The sequence below is a fragment of the Thalia democratica genome, chromosome 8 (assembly GCF_965202585.1).
Source record: "Thalia democratica chromosome 8, ktThaDemo2.hap1.1, whole genome shotgun sequence".
Lineage (NCBI taxonomy): Eukaryota > Metazoa > Chordata > Thaliacea > Salpida > Salpidae > Thalia > Thalia democratica.
Genome location: NC_139172.1, coordinates 16,567,716 through 16,591,633, shown reverse-complemented (window position 1 = coordinate 16,591,633; position 23,918 = coordinate 16,567,716). Strand labels below are relative to the sequence as shown.

At 23.0% G+C, this 23,918-nt stretch overlaps 1 protein-coding gene across 1 annotated transcript; it reads left to right on the top strand.

The window, feature by feature from the left end:
- Positions 1–1,099: 1,099 nt before the first annotated feature.
- On the top strand, positions 1,100–23,171 carry LOC145841870 (metastasis-associated protein MTA3-like). Its single transcript, XM_082949161.1, has 18 exons — positions 1,100–1,183; positions 3,631–3,698; positions 4,058–4,151; positions 4,481–4,595; positions 5,653–5,716; positions 9,239–9,356; positions 10,429–10,531; positions 15,184–15,475; positions 16,686–16,819; positions 17,268–17,338; positions 17,637–17,785; positions 18,301–18,502; positions 19,305–19,427; positions 19,883–19,930; positions 20,665–20,699; positions 20,928–21,010; positions 22,305–22,446; positions 22,646–23,171. Exons 1-18 carry the CDS (start codon positions 1,153–1,155, stop codon positions 22,682–22,684), a joined length of 1,911 nt encoding a protein of 636 aa, XP_082805287.1. The 5' UTR covers positions 1,100–1,152; the 3' UTR covers positions 22,685–23,171.
- Positions 23,172–23,918: the final 747 nt, after the last annotated feature.

Genomic DNA, 23,918 nt, shown 5'->3' with positions numbered 1-23,918 from the left:
AGGCAAGACTTACAAGAGTTAAAAATGTTTTTTACGGCAAAAGTTTAATATTTCATAACATAAGTTGTTTGTTTATTTTTAAAGATAGTTATTCTGGTTAATCTGCACATTGTAGTACAAAAATTTTTAGTTAAATATATTATTCTACATATTTAGACATTAATTTTAGATTAATCATTTTATAGATATGGTATTTTAAATATAAGATTTACTAGATCTAAATAAAAACATGATAAATCAATACTTTTTTTGTTTAAAATCTCCATAGTAGATATAAAATATTTGCTTATTTTTTACTTGTTTTGGCTTTATGATAAAAAACCGTACTTTGAGGTCAATAATGAGAAAAATATTGGTTACATACTAATACTTACTACATTTTTACTTTAAATTTAATTTTAATATAAATGTAGTTTTGCTTATATACTAAAATTATAGAAGTTTGTAACACAAACTTAAGTATTAATTAAACATAGGCCTTGAAAAAGTTTAAAGTAAAATAGAAAAAAGTGTAAATTTTTTTATAAGTTAAAGTTTTATATACGCACGCACTAAGTGTGTTTAAGTTTAATACAATTTATAAACTACTACGCGTCCTCTCCGCCAAAAACCATATTAAAACAATAAGTAGTTTTGCTTGTTTATTTCTTTTACCGAAGATGCTTGTAAACTGATAATTTTGTTATCAAACTGTAGTGTTTAAAAAGATATTTTTTAAAAGAAATAGTTAAACTTATATTTTATATTTAAAGTTTGTTATTTTATTTCTAATATTTAAATAAATAAAAAAAATTAAACTGTTTACTTAATTGGTCAGTACTTGAGTAATTGATATTGCACCTGTTTAGTATTTTTTACACTTTGTAGATTAAATTTTTTTTATATAAAAAATTAGATAAACACGATTTTAAAATTTATCTTAAACTTAAAAATCCGTATCTAAAACCATTAGTTTTGTTTACTTTAATTTTACTAGATTCGCTTTATAAACTTAAGCTATAGATATATGACATCACTTAACTTTTTCTTTTCTCTCATAATAATTTTGAGAGAAACAGGGTTCTCTATCACAATAATTTAGATACACTTTTTTAAACAATTAATTAACACATCTGGATTGTTTTTAGATTAACAATTAATTTATAAAATTCAATGGCTGTGCCTACCACATACAAAGTTGGAGGTTAGTTTTTCGATGTATAGTATTTGTTGAGTTTAAATATTTCTAGTTAAGCCTTTGCATTGACCATGTATTGAGTTTTACATAATTATGTTTTTAATTTTTTGGTAAGTCAACTTACATGTTTAAACTAAAATAAGTTGTTCGTAAATTTTTGTTTTAATTATCTTACTTTAATGCTTTTATATACTGAAAGGTACAACTTTACATTTGGTGTAATTATAAAAAAATTTTACTGTAGAATATTTTTATTTTTTAATGTTTTTTTTTTAAGGTCAATTAATTAATAAATTTCGTTCTAAATATGTAATAGTATACTACAGTATATATTGTTATTGTTTTTTTTTGCACTAGTTATTTTAATTAATTTAAACCTTTTTAAAACTTGTTTGTAAGTTAATATATATAATTTCATGATAATTAAAATTTAAAGATAACATATGTTTTAGAGTACTTTATAAACTTGTAAATTTTTAGGTATATTATTAATAAAAAAATACAACTTTGTTTATAACTTAGTACATACCTGCTTAAAAACTTTAAGAAATATATTAAAATCTACTAAAGTAAAAACAAGTATTTAAAAATTATATGTTTCATGCTATAATTTGCTGCATAGAATCTCAATATTAAATAAACAATTCTCCTTGATACAGTAAAATTCTAAACACATTATTAGATTATAAAAATTAACTATATATTATATACGTTTAAAATAATTTTTATGATTACTCTAATTTCTTATTACAAAAGTTGTTTTATTTGCTTATGTATTAATAAAAGAATAAAATAAGAGTAAAATATATGTTTTATATAGTTAAACAAAATTTACACAGTAAACAAACAAAGCTAGATGTTTTAAATATAAAAAAAAATCTTAAATCTCTTACATTTTTATATCTTTTGTATAAATTGTTAATTTTTATTCAGTTATAATTCTAATTTATTTATAGTAGGTAATTATTTTCTAAAAAATATTTAAAAATTTATTTGTATACAAAAGCAACTTATTTAAATGTTTAAAGTAATTTTAGCTATAATATTTTCATTTAAGCTTCTTAAAAATATTGATATAAACATTATTTTCTTTATTAAATTTAAACAAAAAAAAATTTTGTTGACTGCAGCAGTTTTATAGGTATAAACTTTTGTATTTTAAAAATTTAGAAAGGCAATATTGTTGAAAAAAAAAGTTCATAGGTCTAATAGGAAATTAGTTATATGTTTTCATTGTATGCCTAATATTTATTTATTAATAGTACTGATATGCTGCAAAATACAATAAAAGAAATGTTAAAATTTTCATTATGTATTATAAATTTTTCTTTTCAACTTAAATGTTTGAGACAATTTATTGTTTTTAAATAAGGCAGTTTAAAACAGTACTATTAGTATAATACATTTTATAAATTTAATACCACTAATAAACAATTTTCATAATTTAAATTTATTTTAGTTTTTCAATAAAATATTTTTTTAGTTTTTCTGTAAATTTATATTAATAGTTTAAGGTAAAAGTGTAGAATAATTTGATAATTGTAGTTTTGGTTTAACTTATTGTTTTTTCAATTATTGTTAGTAGACAATAAATTAAAAAAAAATAATTTTAAACAAAACTCTTACCAAATTAAATTCTTTTTAGGCATATACTTAAGTTATACAGCTTGTGTTAAAAAGTTTATTGTATAGTTTTTTAATAAGTATTTTTTTTATAAGCTCAATCTTCAGTTTTTAGCTGTTAGAAGCTCTATATTGTTTAAATATTTCCGATTTAAAAACAAATTCTTTGAAATATTGTTTATTTGAAGTTTTTCTTTTAAGTTAATATTTAAGATATACAAAAAATACAGTGAAAAACGTGGTAATTTGTATAAATAATTATTTTAAAGCAATTTGTTAACTTTGTAAACTTTGTTAATTTAGGTCTCTAGCTTGAAAAATTTAGAATGAGGTAGGTTTAAAAATTTACTAAGTCAAAAAATATTGGCTTCAAAATGTATTTTTTCTTAGTAAATCTTTTTCTGAAAGTTTTAACAAAAAAAAATGTAAAAGGCATCTCATAACTAAGTTTTTTTTAGTTCATGTTACACACAAAATTAATTTTTGAAAAGTTCTCTATCTTTAATTTAAAGTCTTCATTTTTATCTTATATACATAATGAAAAATTAAATTAAAGAAATTATTTTTAAACATTGACTTCGAAATGAGTCTAATTACTTGTGAGATTATATATTTATATCTATCTACAATTAAAAAGAAAATAATATGATACATTGAATTTTTTCTTTAAGTCTTAAAAATCTTTTCAATCTTTAAATTTTTATTATTAAAGTTATTTAAAAAATAGTTTTTATATTATTATACAACTATTTTTTAACAATAAAAATCTAACTATATAATAATAAAATAGATAATTTATATAGTTAATAAAGCTTTTTACTATTTCATAGACCATGTATTTGTTGAAAGTCAGCCTGGTTTACCATTCAACATAAGAAAAATAGAAGAACTGAACAAAGTTGGTTTAATCTTTTGTGTAAAGATAAGGTTTTATTTAAAATAAAATAATAATATGTTTATGTAAGTTCTGTATTAACACTATTCTAAGACTATTGGTTTCATATAGTTTAACAAGTTTCGCAAAATAACTTTTTAGTATATTTTATAATATTTTTCATTTGAATTATGTTAAGTTAAAGATTAAACTGTAAAACAAATTTTGAAATTTTTCTTCCAAAAGGTTTTAATAGTTTAAAACTTTCAATAAAATAGTTGTTAACTTCATAGTTTTTAATCATATGTAGAGAGCATTTTTGTTTGAGAAATTTTTTTTTCAACTTTGAATTTTTTTTCAATTATAAAAACTTTGTACAAAAGACAAGTGGAGGAAATGTCAGTGCAAAAGTTGCTTGTTATTATAGAAAAAAAGACCTAAGTTCAAGTCTGCTGACACTTTCAGAAAAAAATTCAAGTATTTTTTTTATTCATAATAATTTTTAATTTTTTTTCTTATTTTATTTGTTTAAAAAGTTCAATATTGATAAAATAAGATATAATGTATAATTGTTCAGTTAAAATAGTTTTTATGACTTTTTTATTGTTCAAAAATTAGCCATTTTATTTTTTATCACTAGACATCTGATATTTAGTAATTTAGTTCTACAATTTTTTTTTTGTTTATATTTGTTTAAGTAAATAAAGTAATTACTAGAAACAAAAAGAAAGTGATTTTCACTTTATTTCTTAACAATTGTACTTTTTATAAAAGTTACTTAGTATAAAGGTTAAGTTTTTTTATAGAAGATTTAGAATCTGAAATGAGAATAACATTAACTGATGATGAAAGAAATTTATTAAATCATCGTGAACTTTTCTTATCCAGACAACAAGATACTATTCCTGCAAATCAAATAAGGTTGTATAAAAAATATTAAGTTTTTAGTTTATTTGCCATATGTTACATATAAATGATTTATTTAATTTTTTTCATTGTGTATAAGAAAATTTTATGTTAAGATATTTTCACAGTTATATGATTAAAAAATATTAATTTATTATTATACTTAAAAAACTTAAAAAAAAAAAGATTCTCAATTTTTTTGATTTAATACAATTTGAATAGTAAGAAACGTTTTACATCAATTATACCTATAAAATGTTTAGTATTTTATTTATCAAACTAACATTTAAGTTATTAAAATAATTAAAAACAATTTATGTTATATTTTTTTACATTTATCAAAAACTTGCAGTATTAGATTTAGTTATCAAAACAGTTAAAAACATAACTAAACTAATATTGTATAAGTCTTTTGTTAAAAGTGCAAAAAATATTTGAACTAAGAAACCAAATTCATTAAAACCTAAATAGTTATAGATTAGTAACATATTGTTAAATAGCTAAGGATTATGGCTCTAAGCTGATTTATTGTTAGTTTAAATTTATAAATTGTGTAAAAAAAACTGATGTAACTATGTTTCTTTAAATTTTTTAATCTAAATAATTTTAACTGTTACTTTGTATAACTTAGTTTATTCTAACAGATAACTTTTTTATAAGTGTTCAGTGATAGACCAAAATATAAAAAATATGATTATTACAAAAATCAGACATATACTGAATTAGATAGTCAGAGTTACTTTTTTTTTCAAAAAGACTTATCGTTAGTGTTCTCCAAAATTATTGTTTTAAAAGTTAAGCTTATTACTATTTTATCTACTTTATCTAGTAAACACTTTAAATTATCAATATCTTCTAATTTAAATAGATGCAAACAATTAAATGGTTTTTAAGTTATTTAGGTATAGTTTTATTTTTCAAAATGATTTTAAATATTTTGTTGTAAAATTGTACAAAATTTTAAGAATTAGTTGAATTTTTTTTTGTTTATTTCATCCCAGTAATATTCTTTGTAACGTTAACTATCTATTCATTTGTTATTAGTTTTGTATAAGTCTAAATTTGTTTCTAGGGGGAAATGTTACGTAACACTTATAAACGAAACAGAAAATTTAAGGAACTACCTATCCAAACCCGTTAGTTATTATTTTTCTTTTATCATTTTAGATATTTATTTTTAAATATACATTTTGTTTAGGTTATGTGCTTTTATAAGGATTTGCTTCTTCGTACATTTTTCAAAATGTACCTACTTATACTTTTTTGGAAAAATTGGCCAAAGTTTACTAGATATAATTCATAATTTTTGAAACCACGTATTATTGAAAACTTTTTATGCAAGTATTGAGAGCAAAAAATAAACTTAAACACTTTTCCATTAAGAATTTATTGGAAAGATCTTTTATTATGCTTGCATTTATTTTTTTTCAATTTTGTACTGTACTTGAGTTAAGTAATTTTGGAATGATTGATTTATAAATATTAAGGTACTATAAACAAAATACACCGAATTTACACTTAACATTTATGTGCAAGTTCTACATAAGAATTCAATGGTTTTAGAAGTTGCATTATATTTGAAATTATACTTGTTATGGCATGAAAGTGACATAAAAAATTGGTAGTAATATTTTAAGATTTTGACTACACTTAATAGTAACAACTTGGTATTTTCAAATTAAATAAGAGTAATTAAGTAGCACAACAATATCTTTGTAGTAAATATCAAACCAAATGTTTTGCCTAACCAGAAGGTTTGATCAGAAAAACCTAAGGAAAGTATTATTTTAAAAATCATTGTAATTTTTTTCCAAAATTCTGACAATTGTTGCTGTCAATAGCTTAAAAAATATCAGGGTTGCCACAAGGTCAGAAAAAGTCAGGAAATCAGGAAAAGTCAGGAAAAACTAAAAAAATGACAAAAGGCAGGGAAAAATGGGGGGTTTTTGGAAAAAAGTCAGGAAAAGTCAGAATATTTGACAAAATTAGAAAAAAAGTCAGATTTTGTCAGTTTAAATTTACAAAGGTCCTTATTTTCCAAAGCCTTCAAATGGTAAAAAATTAAATAAAAATCCTTTAAAGTCAGACTAAAATTGCAAAATTTTCCTATAAATTTACAAAATTGTTTAATTCTAATACCTTCATCTGGTATAAATTAATAAAATATCCTTTATAAAACTGCAAAATTTTTCTATTAAAATGTTGAACAACTACACTACTTGAACAAGCAGTTTTTGTAAACTTTTTAGTATTGATGATCTGAAGCAAGGACATTTCCATAGTGAAACTGTGATATATACACAAAAGTTTATCTTGCATAATTTTAGAATCAAAGTGTTTTTTGTTTAAGTAAATAATTGTGGCAGAAATTGGAGGTAAAAATAAATGAGTGCAAAAAGAAAAGAAATGAAGCCCACAAATTTTGGCTAGATTTAGAGAAATATTCTCTTTGACAAGTGTAGGGGCAGCAGATGAGAACGATTTAAATAAAATGAGGCAAATGGTTTTAACTGCCAAAAAATGAAGTGGGATGCAGACCAGATCCTCATTAGATGAAGAGGTTGAAGTGCTAATAAAGAAACGGAAAAAATAAGTTTTAGTACATATAGTAAAAAAACACAGTGTTTGTTTAAGTTCTTTATTCTTTTAAGGTTTTAATCGTAAAAGTTCGTTACTGTTTTAAGTTTTAGTTGTGAAAGTTTGTTATTAGTTTAAGGCTTTAATTCTAAAAGTTTGTAATACGTCGTTTCGTTTATTTAGATACATTTAAGTTAGGAAATGCTAAAAAATTGTGTCTTCTTTCAGACAAGCTGTGTTTATAAGGTAGTAATACAAGTATTTTGCTGATAGAGCTGTTTATTGCAAATATATCAATCATACACAGATGGTGCAAGTGATGTAATGGAAGTTTGATGATTGAATTCAGCAAAAAAACTGTTATTTTAACCTGTTCTAAAATTAGATTGATAGCTTTATATAGTTTCAAGTGTTAGATTATGTTTTTAGAATAAGTTTAAATTAAGAGTTTGATATAGAAAAGTCAGGAAAATTTTAGTAAAAAGTCAGGAAAAGTCAGGAAATTTTTCTCAGCTTGATCTGTGGCAACCATGAAATATAAAAAACTTTTTTTTTGTGTTTAAAATTATAAAATTAACTATTTTTACATAATCTCAACAACATGTCATTAAAATATTAAATAAATTCCTTAGTTTTTTGCTTGACAATTTGTTTGTTGAGTCAATAGAATTTAATTTGTAGAAAAGAAAGTTTAGTGTTATTGAAGGTTGTAGTTGATATGTCTAACTTTTACTAACTTTCAACCTTTTTATTAAGTTAGCTAAATTTTGTTTTTTATGTTTTTTTTAGAGAATTGCTTCAATTTTCTTTTACAAAATTTGTGTAAGAGATGACTTTTGACACAGTGATAGAAAATTTAAATAGGTATTTCTTTATTTGTGGTATAAAATACACAGTAAAATAATGGAGTTGAACACTTTTCTAAGTACTTTTTTTTCTAGTATTCTATTTTAAAGCTCAAAATGTTACTTTGTTTTTAGTTGCTGAATTTAAGTTTTGATTTAAAGTTGCTTTGATTATATGATCAACAGCTTTTGAAAAAATAATTTTATTAGTTTAGTTTAATATTTGTGACTATTTGTTATGTTATAAAGTTTGTTTTTATAGAAAAGTTAGCTGCTGATGAGTGTTTTAATAAAATTTTTGATAATATTATAATATATTAATTTAGTTTGAGAAAAGTCTTACATAAGAGCGCCTGTAGGGCGTTTAGTTTTTTATTTAAATAACTAGAACAAGCTACAATATTTAGCCAACTATGGATACTGATATCAAAAAAATTTTTCATAGCTTCTATAAAATAAGAGCTATGATACTAGTGTACTTTAATGACTAAGCATTGTAATTGTTTTGTTCCAATTTAAAATATTTTAAGTTTAAGCTCAGCAAAAACCAGATTGAAAATTTACTTTTATAATTTAAAGTTGTTCCACAATATATCTATTTAAAAGTATAGTTAGATGATTACTTCATTATCATTAGTTAGTTCTTTTATTTATTAGTTTCAAGACTATATTAAAATTCAAGTCCCACTTTTGAGTATTTGTTTCAAATCTAGCCATGCTTTATTGAAAAATAACACTTATCTTGAGATACAACTGAATGATTAAAGTTTAGTTTAATTCACATTAAAGTATAGAAATAGGGTTGACAAAAAACCTGGAATCTGACAATATACGCAAAAAAAAAAAAGAAAAAACCTAGATTTTTGAACAAAAATCACTAAAATACATGGAAAAACCTGGAGTTTTAAACAATTTTTACATATAAAATGATTAAATTTTAATTATGTACCAAAAATCTATCATATACAAAAAAGTTTTTGCAAAAATTAAAATTTCATTTATTATGAAACAAATTTTAAGTAGCATTGTAGAATGTTTTCAATATTTATATACTATTTAAGACAGTTTTATATCTTAAACTTAAATTTGTAATAAAAATGCATAAAAAAGCTTGTACTTTCAAAATTGAAGTTTGAAGAAGTTTTGATAACTTAAAAAAAATCAAAAAACCTTTGGCAGTCTTGTAGAAAATTTCTTGGGTACTTACTATTAACTTAACACTGTTAAATATTGCAGGACGTGTTTTACTACTCTTTAGTCTACGACCCAACAAACAAAACTCTTGTAGCAGACAAAGGTGAGATACGCGTTGGTTCTGCCTACCAAGCAACTGTTCCCTTGAAAGTCAACACAAGTAACTTTTTTTCATGACTAAATAGTTTTCATAACCTTAATTAGGCTAATTTAAGAGAGTTTTGATTATTTTGTTTTAAACTGTTGTGTATATTTTTATGAGTACTAAAAGTAACATAGATAAACTTGTTCTTTATACTTAAAGTGTGGTTTAAACTTCGTAAAAGCTTCAAGTTTTACAGAGCTCGCTAAATTACAGATTGAATTTTGATTATTTATTTTATTTTTTTTACCTAATCTTAAGTTAGCGTATTAAAATTGTAATTTCTACACGAAATTTTTGTTAAACTATAAATATAAAAGCCTTATAATTTAAATTACTTTAGAAACGTTTTTTTAAATTCAGCAGTAAAGCAATTATCTAGTAAAGAAATATATTTTAATTAAGAGTAATACTAAAATTTTGTTATAAAATGAAATTCTATTTCAAATTAAATAATGTAACTGATTTTGATATTGATAAAAGTGACTTTAATTGTTTTCCTGTTCCATAAACTCTATTGAACTATGTTTGTGGAAATTTAGTTTAGTTTCATACCTGTTTTGCCATTTACTATATTAGTTTATGTTAATATCTGAGATAATAAGCTGTTATTACCATTTGTACCTGTAAGTTTTAATGTATTTCCAGGCCTTGTTGTTTAAAGTTAGTATACTCATGGTAAAAAGTTTAAAGGTTAATCGGTATTTGAAAAAAATAAGTTTATAGAGTTCCTTCCAATTTAATTTTAATTATTTTAGAATATTTAATTATCTTAGGGTTTACGAACTTAAATATATTTTAAAAATTATCTTTTTCGGTTATTTATCTTTGTTCTTAGTTTTGTTTTATGCTTTAAAAATATTTTAAGTTCTGTAAAATTAAGAATTTATTAGTTGTAAATAAAATTTTATTAAACAAAAAAAATATTTATTAGATCTAATCAATATAATAATTTATTTTTAATTTTTCTATTTAGATTTAGAAAGTTGTTATATAGCTTGTTAACAATTTTCATATAGTTAGACGTTTAGAAAAGCTTATAGTAAAAATAAAAATAATCTTTAAAGCATTTATTTCAAACTTCTAACAGATACACCTGAAGAAGAATATAAAGATAAAAAGTTTGATGAGCCTGCTTACATACCTAACAGAGTGACAAATACTGAACTTGATTCCTTTCTACTAATGTCAAAGTAAATAGTTGTCATCAAATTATATTATTTAATTATTATCTTAGTTATTTTAAAATTAATAATTAAATACAGTATATTAAAACATAACTTTTATTAACGATTAAAACAACTGACTTTTTAATTTTTTTAACTATAAGAAACTTCTTTGTTTGTTTACTTAGTGTATTAAAAATTTCTATTTATGCACGCTCGTTTAACTTCTGTATTTTAAGTTTAACATTTTTATGATGAGATAATGTTTAATAAGTAGAGTAAGGTATGTCATTCAACTTAATTTAAATAGTTGATGCATAAACTTAGTAAAGTAAAGTCAAATAAAAAAAAATCTGAAGTTTTTTTACGATGTTGCATATTTATCTTACAACTATTTTTGTTTTTTAAAATCGTTAAGTATTGCATTAACGTTTAAAGTTTTTTAAATAAATTGTTGAAATTGTGAACAGTAATCAAGATTTGATAATGTAAAAATACAGTTTTTGTTTTTTCTAATTCTTTACTATTAGCTTATTAAACTGTTTGTATTTTTTGTAGTTAATAAATACATAGATAATTTTTTTTGTTTAACAATAAATTAAGTAAGTGATAAAGTGTATAAGTTAACAACTTGAAAGTAGCTCAAATAAAAATAATCATATCGTTATTGATCTGTTGCTATGTCTTAACTTCTTAGTTATATGCAAAACAGTTTTTTTTTATACAGTAACTTTTGAAAAGCAATAAACAGTTTTATTTTATGTTTAAAGCAAAAGTAGTTAGTACTTTTAAATTAAGAAATACTACTCTATCTAAAACTTTTAAAGTATATTTTCATTGTTCAAATATAAACTCCGCATAAAATCTTGTTCTTTTGTCTTTTTTATAAATTTATGCGCATGTTTTCCAACCGAACTATTTTATAATTGAGCTTTTTTACACGTTGCTAAATTGTCCGCTCCGCTCAAATCGCGTACTAGTTTATAACCAAACGGGATAATTTCCTAAGTATGCGTTTGTGTGTTATGTGCGTTTTTTATATGGATTTGCGGCTCATCACAAAAATGCTTCATTAGTTTTTATGTAATGTATATAGTGCTTAAAAGTTTTATAAGAATCATCTATCATAGTTTGATTGTTAATGAACTGTTTCTATTTATACTCTTTGTATTTTCACTGAATTGTTCATATAAATTTTAAATTTATTTTCAAAGCTTAAACTTTCATTTTAGAGTTAAAATAAACTAATATAGTTAGATGAAATAAGTGGATTTAAAAATTTTATTTAATGAGTTTTCTTTTACTTAGTGTTTAATTATATCTAACCAGTAAATTAATTAACTTAAAAATAAAATAAAATTTTTATGTTATAAATAATTAAGTTTTATATAAACAATTATTTAAACATTTTTTAAAAATATTTCATCTCAGACAAGTCAATTGCAGCTAAAAAAATTTATTGGTCAAGATTTTTTTATGAAAATGCTAAACAAGTAAAAAGCTGAAGTGCGTTAACATTTTAATCATTTTAAAAACACTAAAAGTTTTGTTAGCTGTCTTACGTTTATGACATTTAGTTTATTCTGTTAAATATGTGTTTAATTATACATGTAAGTAAACGGCATGTTCTGCATACTTGAAGTAAATGAAATTTAGATAGTGAATCGTAAATCATTGATTAGTTTATTTGTTAACTATTTTTCTCTTTTATTTAATAGTTTTTTATTACAAAAATTACAGTGTAAAATATAAATAAATATGAAAATGTACTTTATTTAAGAAATGAAAATATCTATTGATAAAATATCTAAACAAGTTAACACAAACTCTATAACAACAAAACATTTAATTTAAAATCCAAAGTTTTCTGTTTTTAACATATAATTAATAAAACAAACAACAACTTAAGTGGTCGAGACTATGAAAATTTTATCTTTTAGTTTTATTTTCTACCAATGGTTTGTATTAAACTAATTTAATGAATAGTGACATTTTATGTTTATTTTAAAATATAAAAATGCAATTTTATTCAATACTATTAAAATATAATGCATATTTAAAAAATATAATGAAATTAATAAATGTAACCTAGTTTTTATTTTAATTAACTTAGTAAACTTGTTTGAATAGGCAATTTAATTATAGTTTTTTAAAACAAAGTTAAATAAGTAGAACTAACAAAAAAACTTTCTAAAAAGTCTATATACTTCAAATTTTATTGCTTGATTTTTTATATTAAAAAAACAGTGTTCTAATAAGTATTTTAGTTAATGTGAGTACGTAAACAAATATATGTTTTGATGTATTTATTTAACAATTGCGTTTTTTGCATATTTCAATTTCTTATAGCAAGTAATTTAAGCTCCATTCTAAATAAGTTTTAGATGCTACAAAATACTAGTATATTTTTTTATTTTATTTGGTCTTCTAAAAATTTTCTATTTTTAAAACTGTTTTTGTTTTATACAAGATAAACTACGAGTGCAAAATAAAGCAGTTTTGTTTGTTTCTACCTCTAAATTAATAATAGTTACTTACAATAAACTATTTTTTTGAAAAATTTAGTTTATTTATGGTAATGTAGTACTGAAATAGAGTTTCAAATTTTTAGAGTACTTTAATAATAAAAGCAGTTCAGTAAAATTTTTAATGGTTCAGTAATATTCACTAGTCCATAATTTAAGCATCAGCAATTTTTTTTAAGCTAGAAAAATTTTTATTTTTAGCTTTAATTTGTGTTGAAAATATTTGCCACAGGTTATATAAATTAATTTAAATTTCTTTTAACAATTATTTTTACAAGTTATTTAATTGATAATTTTATATTTTTGTGGAATTTTTTATTTAATTTGTATATCTAAATGTATCTTTATTTTAATATTTTTCAAACTGTTAAACATAAGGAATTTTTTTACTAATGTAAAGTTTCTTTGATATATAAGCAATAAAATTGTTTAACCAAAAATTGAGTTTTGGTTCTAATCTAATAAGGCTTACAGTAAAGTGATAAAGAAAACATTGATTGTTTCAATTAGAAGTATAATAATTTGTTTGTTGCTGTGCAACTTCTAATATTTTTAAAGGCTATTATAGCTTAGTATTATTTGTATAAATTATTTAACTTAAGCAAAAATTCAAGAATTGTTCTGTTAAATTTCACAAGCCATTTAAAAGGTCACGGTTATTTTTAATTTATATGAAACATACAATATAAATTTTGGGTAGTCACATACTCAGGCTAACTCTAACTTTTTTAGGTTTTTGAGAAGCTCAGGCTAGGTTTATTAGAATCTCAGACTAATTGATTTTTTTTTACATACTCAGGCTATTTTTTACAGGTTGGCCACTAAACCTGGAGTCCTGGAAAAACCTGAAATTAAAAAAAAAAATTATGTAAAGTAGCGAAATTTCAATACGACACAAAAAATCTATCATAAAGATAAACATTTTTTGTAATCATCAATTAATAAAAAAAATTAAAAACATATTTAAAGCAGCTTTACAGTATTTTTTCAATGTTGTTATACTATTCAACACAATTTTTTACCTTAAACTTTATTTTGATCTAAAAATAGACCTAAAAACAAGTATTTTCAAAAACCTGTAACAAATTTTGAAAACCTGGAGAAAATTTGCCAAAAACCAGTGGCTACCCTATTTTTAGTTCATACTTTAGAATTAAGTTGAATTAGTTTTCAATATTTTGTTAACTTATTTTTACAATTTAACTATTGTTAGTATTATAATTTTAATTTCAATTGTTAAGTAACATTTTCAGGCTGAAATTAGCTCTTCTTTAATATAAGATTTAAAACTTTTATATAAGTGCTGTTTAAATTTATGAAGATAACTTCATCAGTTTAGAAAAAAATTAGTTGGTTATACAAAGTTTTAGTTGATTATTAAAAGCAACTTTATTATTTCATAGAAAAGTTAGAATAATATTCAATAAAAATGTCAAAAATAAGAAACATTTGTTCAGAAAATGTTTGAAACTGGCTAATATTCTATAAAGATTAATATTAAACATGCCTACTTCAATTCTTTATGTAGTATTTATTTTAATGTTTAATATTTTGAATAAAAAAGACATTAGAGTTTTGTAATGTATATTTTTAGTGATCTGTTGACATAAAGTGTGCAAGAATATATGTACATTGCACAGTCATATTGTTAGAATTTTTTAATTAAAATATAATTATATAGATAGATACCTTAGTAAATCTATATTGCGCTAAAACAGCAATAATTGAAATTTTTTTTTTTTGTAAACTTAGGCTAGTTTATAGTGATTTAGGCTAGTTGGAATGACTAAAATAGTTACAACCCTGAATCTAGGCCTAGTTTATAGAATAAACAACAACATTTTCGCTATAGTTCTACTTTTGATGTTATTGAATATATATAAATGATTGTATCATTCGTTTTTCTGTTTAACTTAGTTAGTTTTAAAGTTAAACTTGTAAGTAATTTTAACAGACTTTAATAAGTGGTTAACAACAGATAAGATGCACACTTTTTATTAGTTTTTAGTTCTTTTTAAAATGTTTTGCTGCAATGTTTCAGCGAAAAGTTGTTAACGTCAACATTACTAAAGTGAAAGTTAAAATGCAGTAAGTGCAGACAAATACTTGAGCAGTGAAATTTATGTCACACATTATAAGTTAAACAACAAACAGGTCGGTGGGAACTTACGCGCGCGCACTCGACGGCACCGGATACGTCAACCCTTCATTGAACGTCAACGCCACGTCTGCCAGCAGGGACACCACCCAGGTTCGCGCGTTGGAAGTCCTTCACAAATGCCATTATGACGTGTCAAAGGCCTGCCAGCAGCTCGCCAACTTCAACAACAGCGGACCGATGCTGTGCAGGGACGAGCTGGAGCTGTGGACGCCTTCCGAGACGCAGATGTTCGAAGAAGCGCTGGAAAAATTCGGCAAATCTTTTCACGACATTCACAAAGAATACGTTAGTTTGTACAGAAATTTAAAACTACGATGAAGCTGTTTAGTGCTACTAGATGGCTTCAATAATATAAACTGAATGAGACTAGTTATTTTAATGTAACTGAAATAGTGATGATTTTTATTACACCTTAAGAACTGGTAAAATAATAAGACAGTTGTTGTGTAATAAGTTATGCTGAAAAAATATGTCTATTGTAACGTATATGAGCTACTTAGGCTCATATCTCTGTGTTAGTATACTATATTAGTATATAACATACCTTTATAAAAGGATGTATTCTATTGATATCTTTCAAAAATAAACTGAGAGTGTTGTATTTTTTTGCTTAGTACTTCAGTGTTAATTATAACTCACTAGATAATTTTATGTCTCCTTAGTTATCATTTGGTCATTACTTCAATTATAAAAAACATTTACAGTTAAAAATGTAAATAAATGAAAATGTCTAAAAAAAAACTAAAAAAAAAATTATGAAATTTAGATAAGTATCTATTGCAAAATAAGTATCAAAACAATACTTAAGTAATAGCAGCAAAAATAATAACATAAGTTTTAACACATAGTTGATGAGTGTTAGCCGATGGTACATAGCAAGGTTTAAATTTAATGCAATATTGTTCAACAAAAACATTAAGTTTCTACAAAAGTTTGGTTGACTTGTTTATTACCACTATTAAAAAATAAACATTTCAAACTGTTTTGTGATTTTATTTTATTATATTTAAGTTTATCTATTAACGCTACAAATGTATCACCTATCTAGTACACAGTTTATAAACTTATGTTGCTAAACTTGATAATATTTTTGTTTTCCGCTTAAAAACTATTTACACCTATAAAACGCTTACTACAACACTATAAATTTCTTATTATAAGTAAAAATTCACATTTTTTAAAGTTCTTTGTATAAGTTTCTAAGATTAAAAACTTTTAGAATAGTTTTAAATAATTTAATTATCTCTGCTAAAGCTAAGAACATGAAATTTCCATGAAATCTACCTCTTAAATTAAGACAATGAATAAGAATTATTTTATAATAACTCAAATAAAAAAAATTTGACTCAGTTTAAATATAAACTTTTTCTAATTTAGTATGATATGTAATATTAAATCCATAAAAGCAATTGTACAGAAAAATTTCTGACTAAATAGTCTTTGTTTAAAAGTTTAATATAATAGCTCATTGAAAATTTAAAACTAATATCAACAGTTTTCATGGAAAAGTGTGGCTTCCATAGTTGAGTACTACTATCTGTACAAAACAACTGAAAGATACATTCAAACAAAGAAAAATAAAGCTTTAGAAAATGAAAATAAATTAAAACAAGTCTACATTCCTCCGTAGTAAGTATTTGATTTTATGTATCTTAAATAAGGTTAAGTCTTTTCTAAGTAATTTGTATAAAGAGTTCAATTAATGTTTATTGGCGCCTAAATAATAAATTTAGAAAAACAATAAAAAATTTTATAAGAAATTAATTATAGTATAAAAACACTTTACTTTTAGATGAAGTACGCTTTTCATATAAAAACAAGCTTTTATTTTTCAAATTGCATTAGTAATTTAGTTAACAAAATTAACAAATTAGATATATGATTAATAAAATATATGTATGAAAATAGCACTAGTTATTTATAAAATAATAACTTCATAGCTAACTAACATTGAATTTTTAGTTTTTTAAATAACATTTAAGTTTTTATATTTTAATAAACTAGTAATTTTTACCATGTTTAGATTTTGATTATCAGAATAATGTAATATTTATAAAGTGTATTATTTATTTTTCAGTAAAGCATCTGCCGCGCAAATGAAGCAATTAAATGGTGATCACGGAAGTAGACCTTGTGAAAGCTGCAAATGTAAGTAGAAAATATTTATTGTAAACCTTGCCATGTTAATTGAAAATGATTTTAAAATAATGGTTTTAGTTGTTATAAAACGGAAAAAAATTAAAAATGTAACTTGTATGATTTATTTAAAGTTACAAAAAAGAAATTCAAAGTTTATTATGTCAAAAAGTTTTGATTTTTCTTGTTAAACACTTTGTATTGTATTTTTTGGATAATAAAATTTCAAGTACACATGGTCTTAATAATTTATTTTAATATACCCTTTATGAAAATTTACTTTTTTTTTTTCAAAAACGCACTTCAACAGGCTTATCATCATACCAATGGTATTTGTGGGGTCCGTCACAAGGTGGTGCTGAACCTGGTTCGAGATTGTGCAGTGCTTGTTGGAACTACTGGAAGAAATACGGCGGCACTAAAAACAAAATCATTTCCGCAAAGTTTCAAAGAAAAATGGTTACTAGTTTTGTTTAATTTTAATCTTTTAGTTATTTGCTAGATTTAACTACCTAGTTCAAAGTTTTATTTGAATTATTAATTCCAATTTTTCTTTTAAATAGTTGTCTTTTAATTTTAGTTGAGTCTTTTCAAACTTATCTGTCCTACATAAGACTTTCATCTCAAAAAAAAAACGACCCAAGTAGGATTAAAATAATTTTTTGTTTGATTAAATAGAAGCTGCAGATTCCTATGGTAGAGCATCAAAAGCTTTTTATTTAATTTTAGATCATTTCTGTGGCATAGAAATTTCTTTTTGTCATAAAGTTTTTCAAAGTCTACATTATGTTTACTATACTTTGAAACAAGTTAGATTTTTTAGATTCATTAATAATGCCCATTGTTATACTTTTATAAAACGTGTTATTTATAAAACTGTTGTGTATATAAAGTATACTATTGTGTTACGTTCATGTTAGTTGAAATTTAAACATATTTTCAATACTAACTTATAGTTAATTGTTCTAAAACAGGCGGGAGCACCAAATAATAATAATTTAGTTGGTAGTGCGGCAAACAAAAGCCAGCAAAGTGGAAAGAACAAGTTGGCTTTCATGCTGAAAACTACAAAATTGACCAAGGCCAGCAGGTATATCTGCAAAGACCTTTTGAACATTAAGTCATACTCGCGAAAGCCCTTTAGACTTATAAACTCCACAATGATCAAAATGCAGTGTAAGTTTTTTCAGTTTTGTTAAACTTGTGTATGTATTGAATTTTAGTCATTAAATTAATTATTTTTTTATTGTTGCTGAAAAGAATATGTAATGCAAAGTTCAAGACTAGATAAAATTGTTTGTTTAGCAATATTGTAGCTTATAAATGTTGGCTTCTAAACGAATTTAAATACTTTATAAATAGTTTTGTTTTTGAAATAAGACTAACAGTGTTTAAATATAACCGTTTAAGATTCGATGATTTTGTTTACTTAAATGTTTCAATCTACGTACTTTTTGTTGTATTTTTAAATATTTTATGTTTTATTAACGAATACTAAAAAAATTAAGTATAAAATTGTTATAATGTTGTGAAGTTGATTGTAATACATTTTAAACTTAGCCGCAAATGGTTTTTAGTTATTTTCAAATAAAATAGTTCAAATGTGAAATTATCTCAATAAGTTTGTTTTAAATTTAATTATTTATAGGTACATTTAGAAATTAAAAAAAAAGTTCTTTAGTGGTGTCATTTTCTTAATAAGTTAAAGGAAACATGAATTTGTATTTAAGTTGTATATAATTATGTTGCAAACTCTTTAAAGTAAGCTATGATATCTGAATTTTATAAAATTAGCTAAGTTTTATTTCTTAAAAAATAGAAGGCTTGTTTTTAGATTAAGTACAAAAACTAACTTGCAAGTTTTAAGTTTTTTCCTACTTTTATGATAAAATTTGTATTAAAATGCCACTGCTTTCTACTATTTTTGAAATTTTGAGTGAGTACAAAATAGTAATTAAACAATTGTGACATCATACAGGTTATACAAGGATGCGTGAGAACAAGACGGACAAGCCATTGTTTCAGTTCCGCAGCAGATCCATGCCCAAAATTGCACCAATCGAAAACAAATTGAGGGATATGGCTGATGAAAGAAAAAAAAGTTTGTATTTGTTTTTGTTCTAAATATAGTTGGTTTGATCTTGGCTAAAATAAACTGTCATTTTCAAAAAATTAACAAACTAAAAAGAAATATTTTAGAGTCGAAACTTACATGTTGTTTAAAGTAGCAGTCTATAGCTTTTAAACTAAAAACCTACATAGAGTCGATATGAAAATTATAGGTAATTTTAGTAAGTACAACTAGAAGTTTAAAAACCCTTGATTATTTTTTGCTCGTCTTATGCTCTTTTCATAGTTATATAGATTTTATTTTTGTTATAACATTTTTTCAACTTTTCTGTGTAATATTTTTACTTGTTTTCTTATTTTCGTATTTATAAAAACATAAACAAAAAAATTGCATTGCAAAATTGAAACTTATAAAAAAAATCTGTTTGGTTTAGTTGTTCTTTATATAGCTTATCTTTATTTTGTTACTATAGTAGTATTTTACAGTGGACGAATTAAGAAAGGCGAAAAAACGGCCTCATCCAGACACTAATGGTAAGTTGTTTGTTTATCTAAACAAAAAAGAATATTAAAATATTGAAAATTAGTTTAATGTTTTAATTATAAAGTTTTTCAAATATTCTGCTAAATGTTGGCCTGTAGCTTTTTAGTACCATTATTTTTTAGTTGTAATATTAAAGTAAATTTAAGCTAGAAGACTTTTACATAGTCTACATCAAAAAATTGAAGTAAATTAAATAACAGAGTATATTGTAGAAAATGGTAGTTAGTTTTCAAAAAAGTTCTCTTAAATATTTTGCACACTCTTCTTCTTTTTTACAGTATAATATTTTAAGCGACAACATTCATAAATTTTCATGCTTTTTTCCTCAAAAGTTATTTAAAATAAAACAGTATCAATTATTTTTAGGCTTCTAAAAGTAGAAACACATGAGTCATGCTACTTAAATTTTGTAACACTTTTGTCTGATGAATATTTATACTCTTACTGTTTATGCGATCCAAAAGTTTATTATAGCGCATGTTAAAATTATTTAATTTTTTTATAAATTATATAAAAAATATTTTTCTGTAGTCTAACTAATTTAAATTTAATAAAAATAAAATACTTTTTATATGGTTTATGTCATACATCAATGTATAAAACTACAGTTTCTTTTAAACTTTATTTGTAAACATTTAGTTTAAAAAATTTATGTTACTTAATTTCTATAAATTTAAATGATTTTGAAATACTTATAATTTTAAAACTATTTTTAAATTTTTAGGATCTGTAAATGGAAATGGAACGACCTTACTTCATGTTAGTTTAGTTTAATTTAATAAGTGTTTTATTTATTATTTTAATTAGAAGTACAGTTTGATGTAGTATTATTTTAAAGACTAAAACTTGAAAGAATATGAAGTTACAATTCATACTAAAACTAGTCAGAAACGTTTTATATATACTTGTTATTATTTTTTTCTATGAACATATGTAGTCTTCCTATTGTAATTATTTATAATATCTATACAAAAATAACTATTAAAGCGAGGAGCAAACAGTCATCCTAAAAAGCGAAAGTTAGAATCTGAAGCCAACAGTTTTCGCTTCAAGTCCAGTGAAAAAATAAGGTAAAATTTTAATTTATCAAAAATGTTTTGTATATTACTAGTACTTTAAACTTATGTTTACATGTATGAAAAATTTATGCTTGTTACGGTATAGTCTATAACTTAAAAGGATTGATTAAAAAAAGTTTGTTTATGTTGTTAGTTATGAATGTAACTTTTGGTTAATAAATATTTATCAAAATCTGATTTTGAAACTCTTATTTACATGTATGGTATTAAATATATAACTGACCTAATTAACAACTTATGATATGCCTAGTTTAATACCAGTAATGAAATACAACTATTTAATGAAGTTTAAGCATAAAAGGTTATAAAACTTATATATTTAGATAAGCTGCTATTTTAGTTGTCAACTGGTAACAACAAAATTATAACAAAATAAATCTTTTTATTTAGCTATTATTTTGAACAAAAGATAAAAAAAACTTTTTGATAGTAAATAGTTAAAAGCTATCCTAAGCAATCTAAGTAGAAATACTTGTATTTCAAAATACAATAATACAAACGATATAGGTGTCAAATTTTTGCTTTATTGTACTAGTCTTACAGTATTTTTTTTAATCAGCAGCTTAATAAAAATATTTTAGTAATAAAACTTTTAGTTGATGCTTATGTTGTTAAACTTTATAGAGTTATTAGATGACTATGACTTTATGTGTTATTCTAAAAAATTTAATACTTTTAATATCTTATGTCTTTGAAAAATTTCTTAAAATTACTTAAAATTAATTTATTATAAGTGTTTTTTTTTTCTAGTTAAATGATCTAGATTTCTAACTTATGTTTTATAGTATGTTTATTTTCAAATTAAGCAAAATTTATATTTAATACTTTGAATAAAAAATCACTCTAAGTATTTTTTAAATACTAAAACAAGTATTAGTTGATCAATTTATGTTTACCTGTTTTTCAACTGCAATAATATTAGTACTTTTACGTGTTAGATTGTAGTTTGTAAATTGTTTTGTTAATAGATTTAAGAAATTGTAAAGTTTTATCATCTTTTAATGTATTGTTTTCAAATATTTGTTTTTAATTGACATGCCCTCTTAAACTGCTTTTTCATGTATTTAAATTTAACATCATATACTAAACTAAATAGTATACTTTGTATACCTTTTAATTCGAGTTTGTAAATAATTAAAAGTAACTTTAATTCGTACAGCTTTGTTTTACTTTTAATCAAAAATCACACTTGATCATTAATAAATCTTTATTACTGAAAATAAACAAACTTTTGCTGTGATTTTTTATCAATCGTGCTGAAAAGTTAGTAAAAGTTATTTTGAAGGCAAGAGAGGAAGTTGCTCCCATCAACTTTCCAGCGCTCTCTAGCGAGGAACCCCACGAGAAATTTGCCGCTTCTGCCCCATAATGCCAAACTTATCTTGCAACTGGCCGCCAACCAAGCTGTCAAGTCCATGCCCCAACAAGTAAGTTTGAAAAAAATTGTGTTATGTTCGTATAAGGTTTGGAATATTTATATAAGATCTTTATACTGGTTATTTTTACATTATACTAAGCTTGATTTTATGGTTTTTAACTAAGCTTGATTTTATGGTTTTTTAATTAAAAGTCAACTTAAATTTATATTATTAATGTAGAACTTAAGTTGTTTTAATAAAATTTCAGGTACCGAACAACAATGATCCCATAGTAATTGAAGATTGAACCAAGTCTAATAGGTCTCAGAATACCCAAGCTGTTTATTATGAGAGTATACGCTAAATTTATTACAACTTAATAGTGGCTCAATGGAAATTTCTCGAAACAAGCGGAATATTTTGTACAATGTTATAATTGTCAATTTTCTTTGCGTTGTTTTTGTCAACGCGTATTAACTTTAGGTAAATATTTATTGTCTTTTTGTACCAACTTTATATGCTGTTACTAGTGTATAAAAGTAGCGAATAGTGCTAATATTTTGTTTATTGTGAAATTATTTCTGTTTTTCTTGTATTTAAAATGTAACAAACAGAAAACGATCAAACAGCTTCGTTTTTACGTTCGATGTTTTAATTGTTTGTTTCTTTAGATTAAGTGGTTTACCAAATAAAGAAAGTAATCAGTTCTGTTAATAATACGTCTACAGAAAAATGACTTGAGAAAAATAGTTTAGTATTGCATTGAATTATGTTGTTATTGAATAAATGTAATATTGACACATTGTTGAAATTTATAACAAAATATAGCTTTTTATTTGATAAGTATTTTTAAATGTCTCTCTTTATAATGGTAACATGGTTACTAAATAACGTTTATTTTGCTTTTAAGATAATAATTATAAATCTAACAACTAGTTTATAGTTGTCAGCATCTTTTAATAGTTAAATAAATTATTATAGTTGTATTTTCTGAAAAAAATATTATCTACGCGGTTGTAAGTTTGTAGTGTTTTAAAATATAACGTCGCACGAAGAATCAACTTAACGCCATAAATTTTGTTTGTCTTTGATAAAAATACTTTAAAAATTTCCGGAAAGTCATTACTTTTAAGTCTGTAAAAATAGCCATGCGATAGCCATAGTTATGATAAATGTATGTAAGAAGCATTAGAAACTCTGCAATATTTTGTTTTTTATGTTTAAATGGTTATCAAAAAATTAAATATTCAGATAAACATAAATAGAAAAAACAACTTTTCTGAAAAAAAAAGGACAACAAGTAATCTAAGGTAATTGTGTAATAATAGTTTGAAACAATGGCTAAAGACTTATCTTCAATTTTGAAATACTTTAATGGTAGTCTAAAATTTTCTTGAAAGAAAAATTTTATTTATATTAAAATTATTATTACAACTTAAATTTAACTTAACGTCTAAAATGCCAAAAAAGTGTTTGAAAAATATTAGTGATCGATCAAATTAGTTGACCTGCGAAGGCGAATATACTTATACATTTATTTT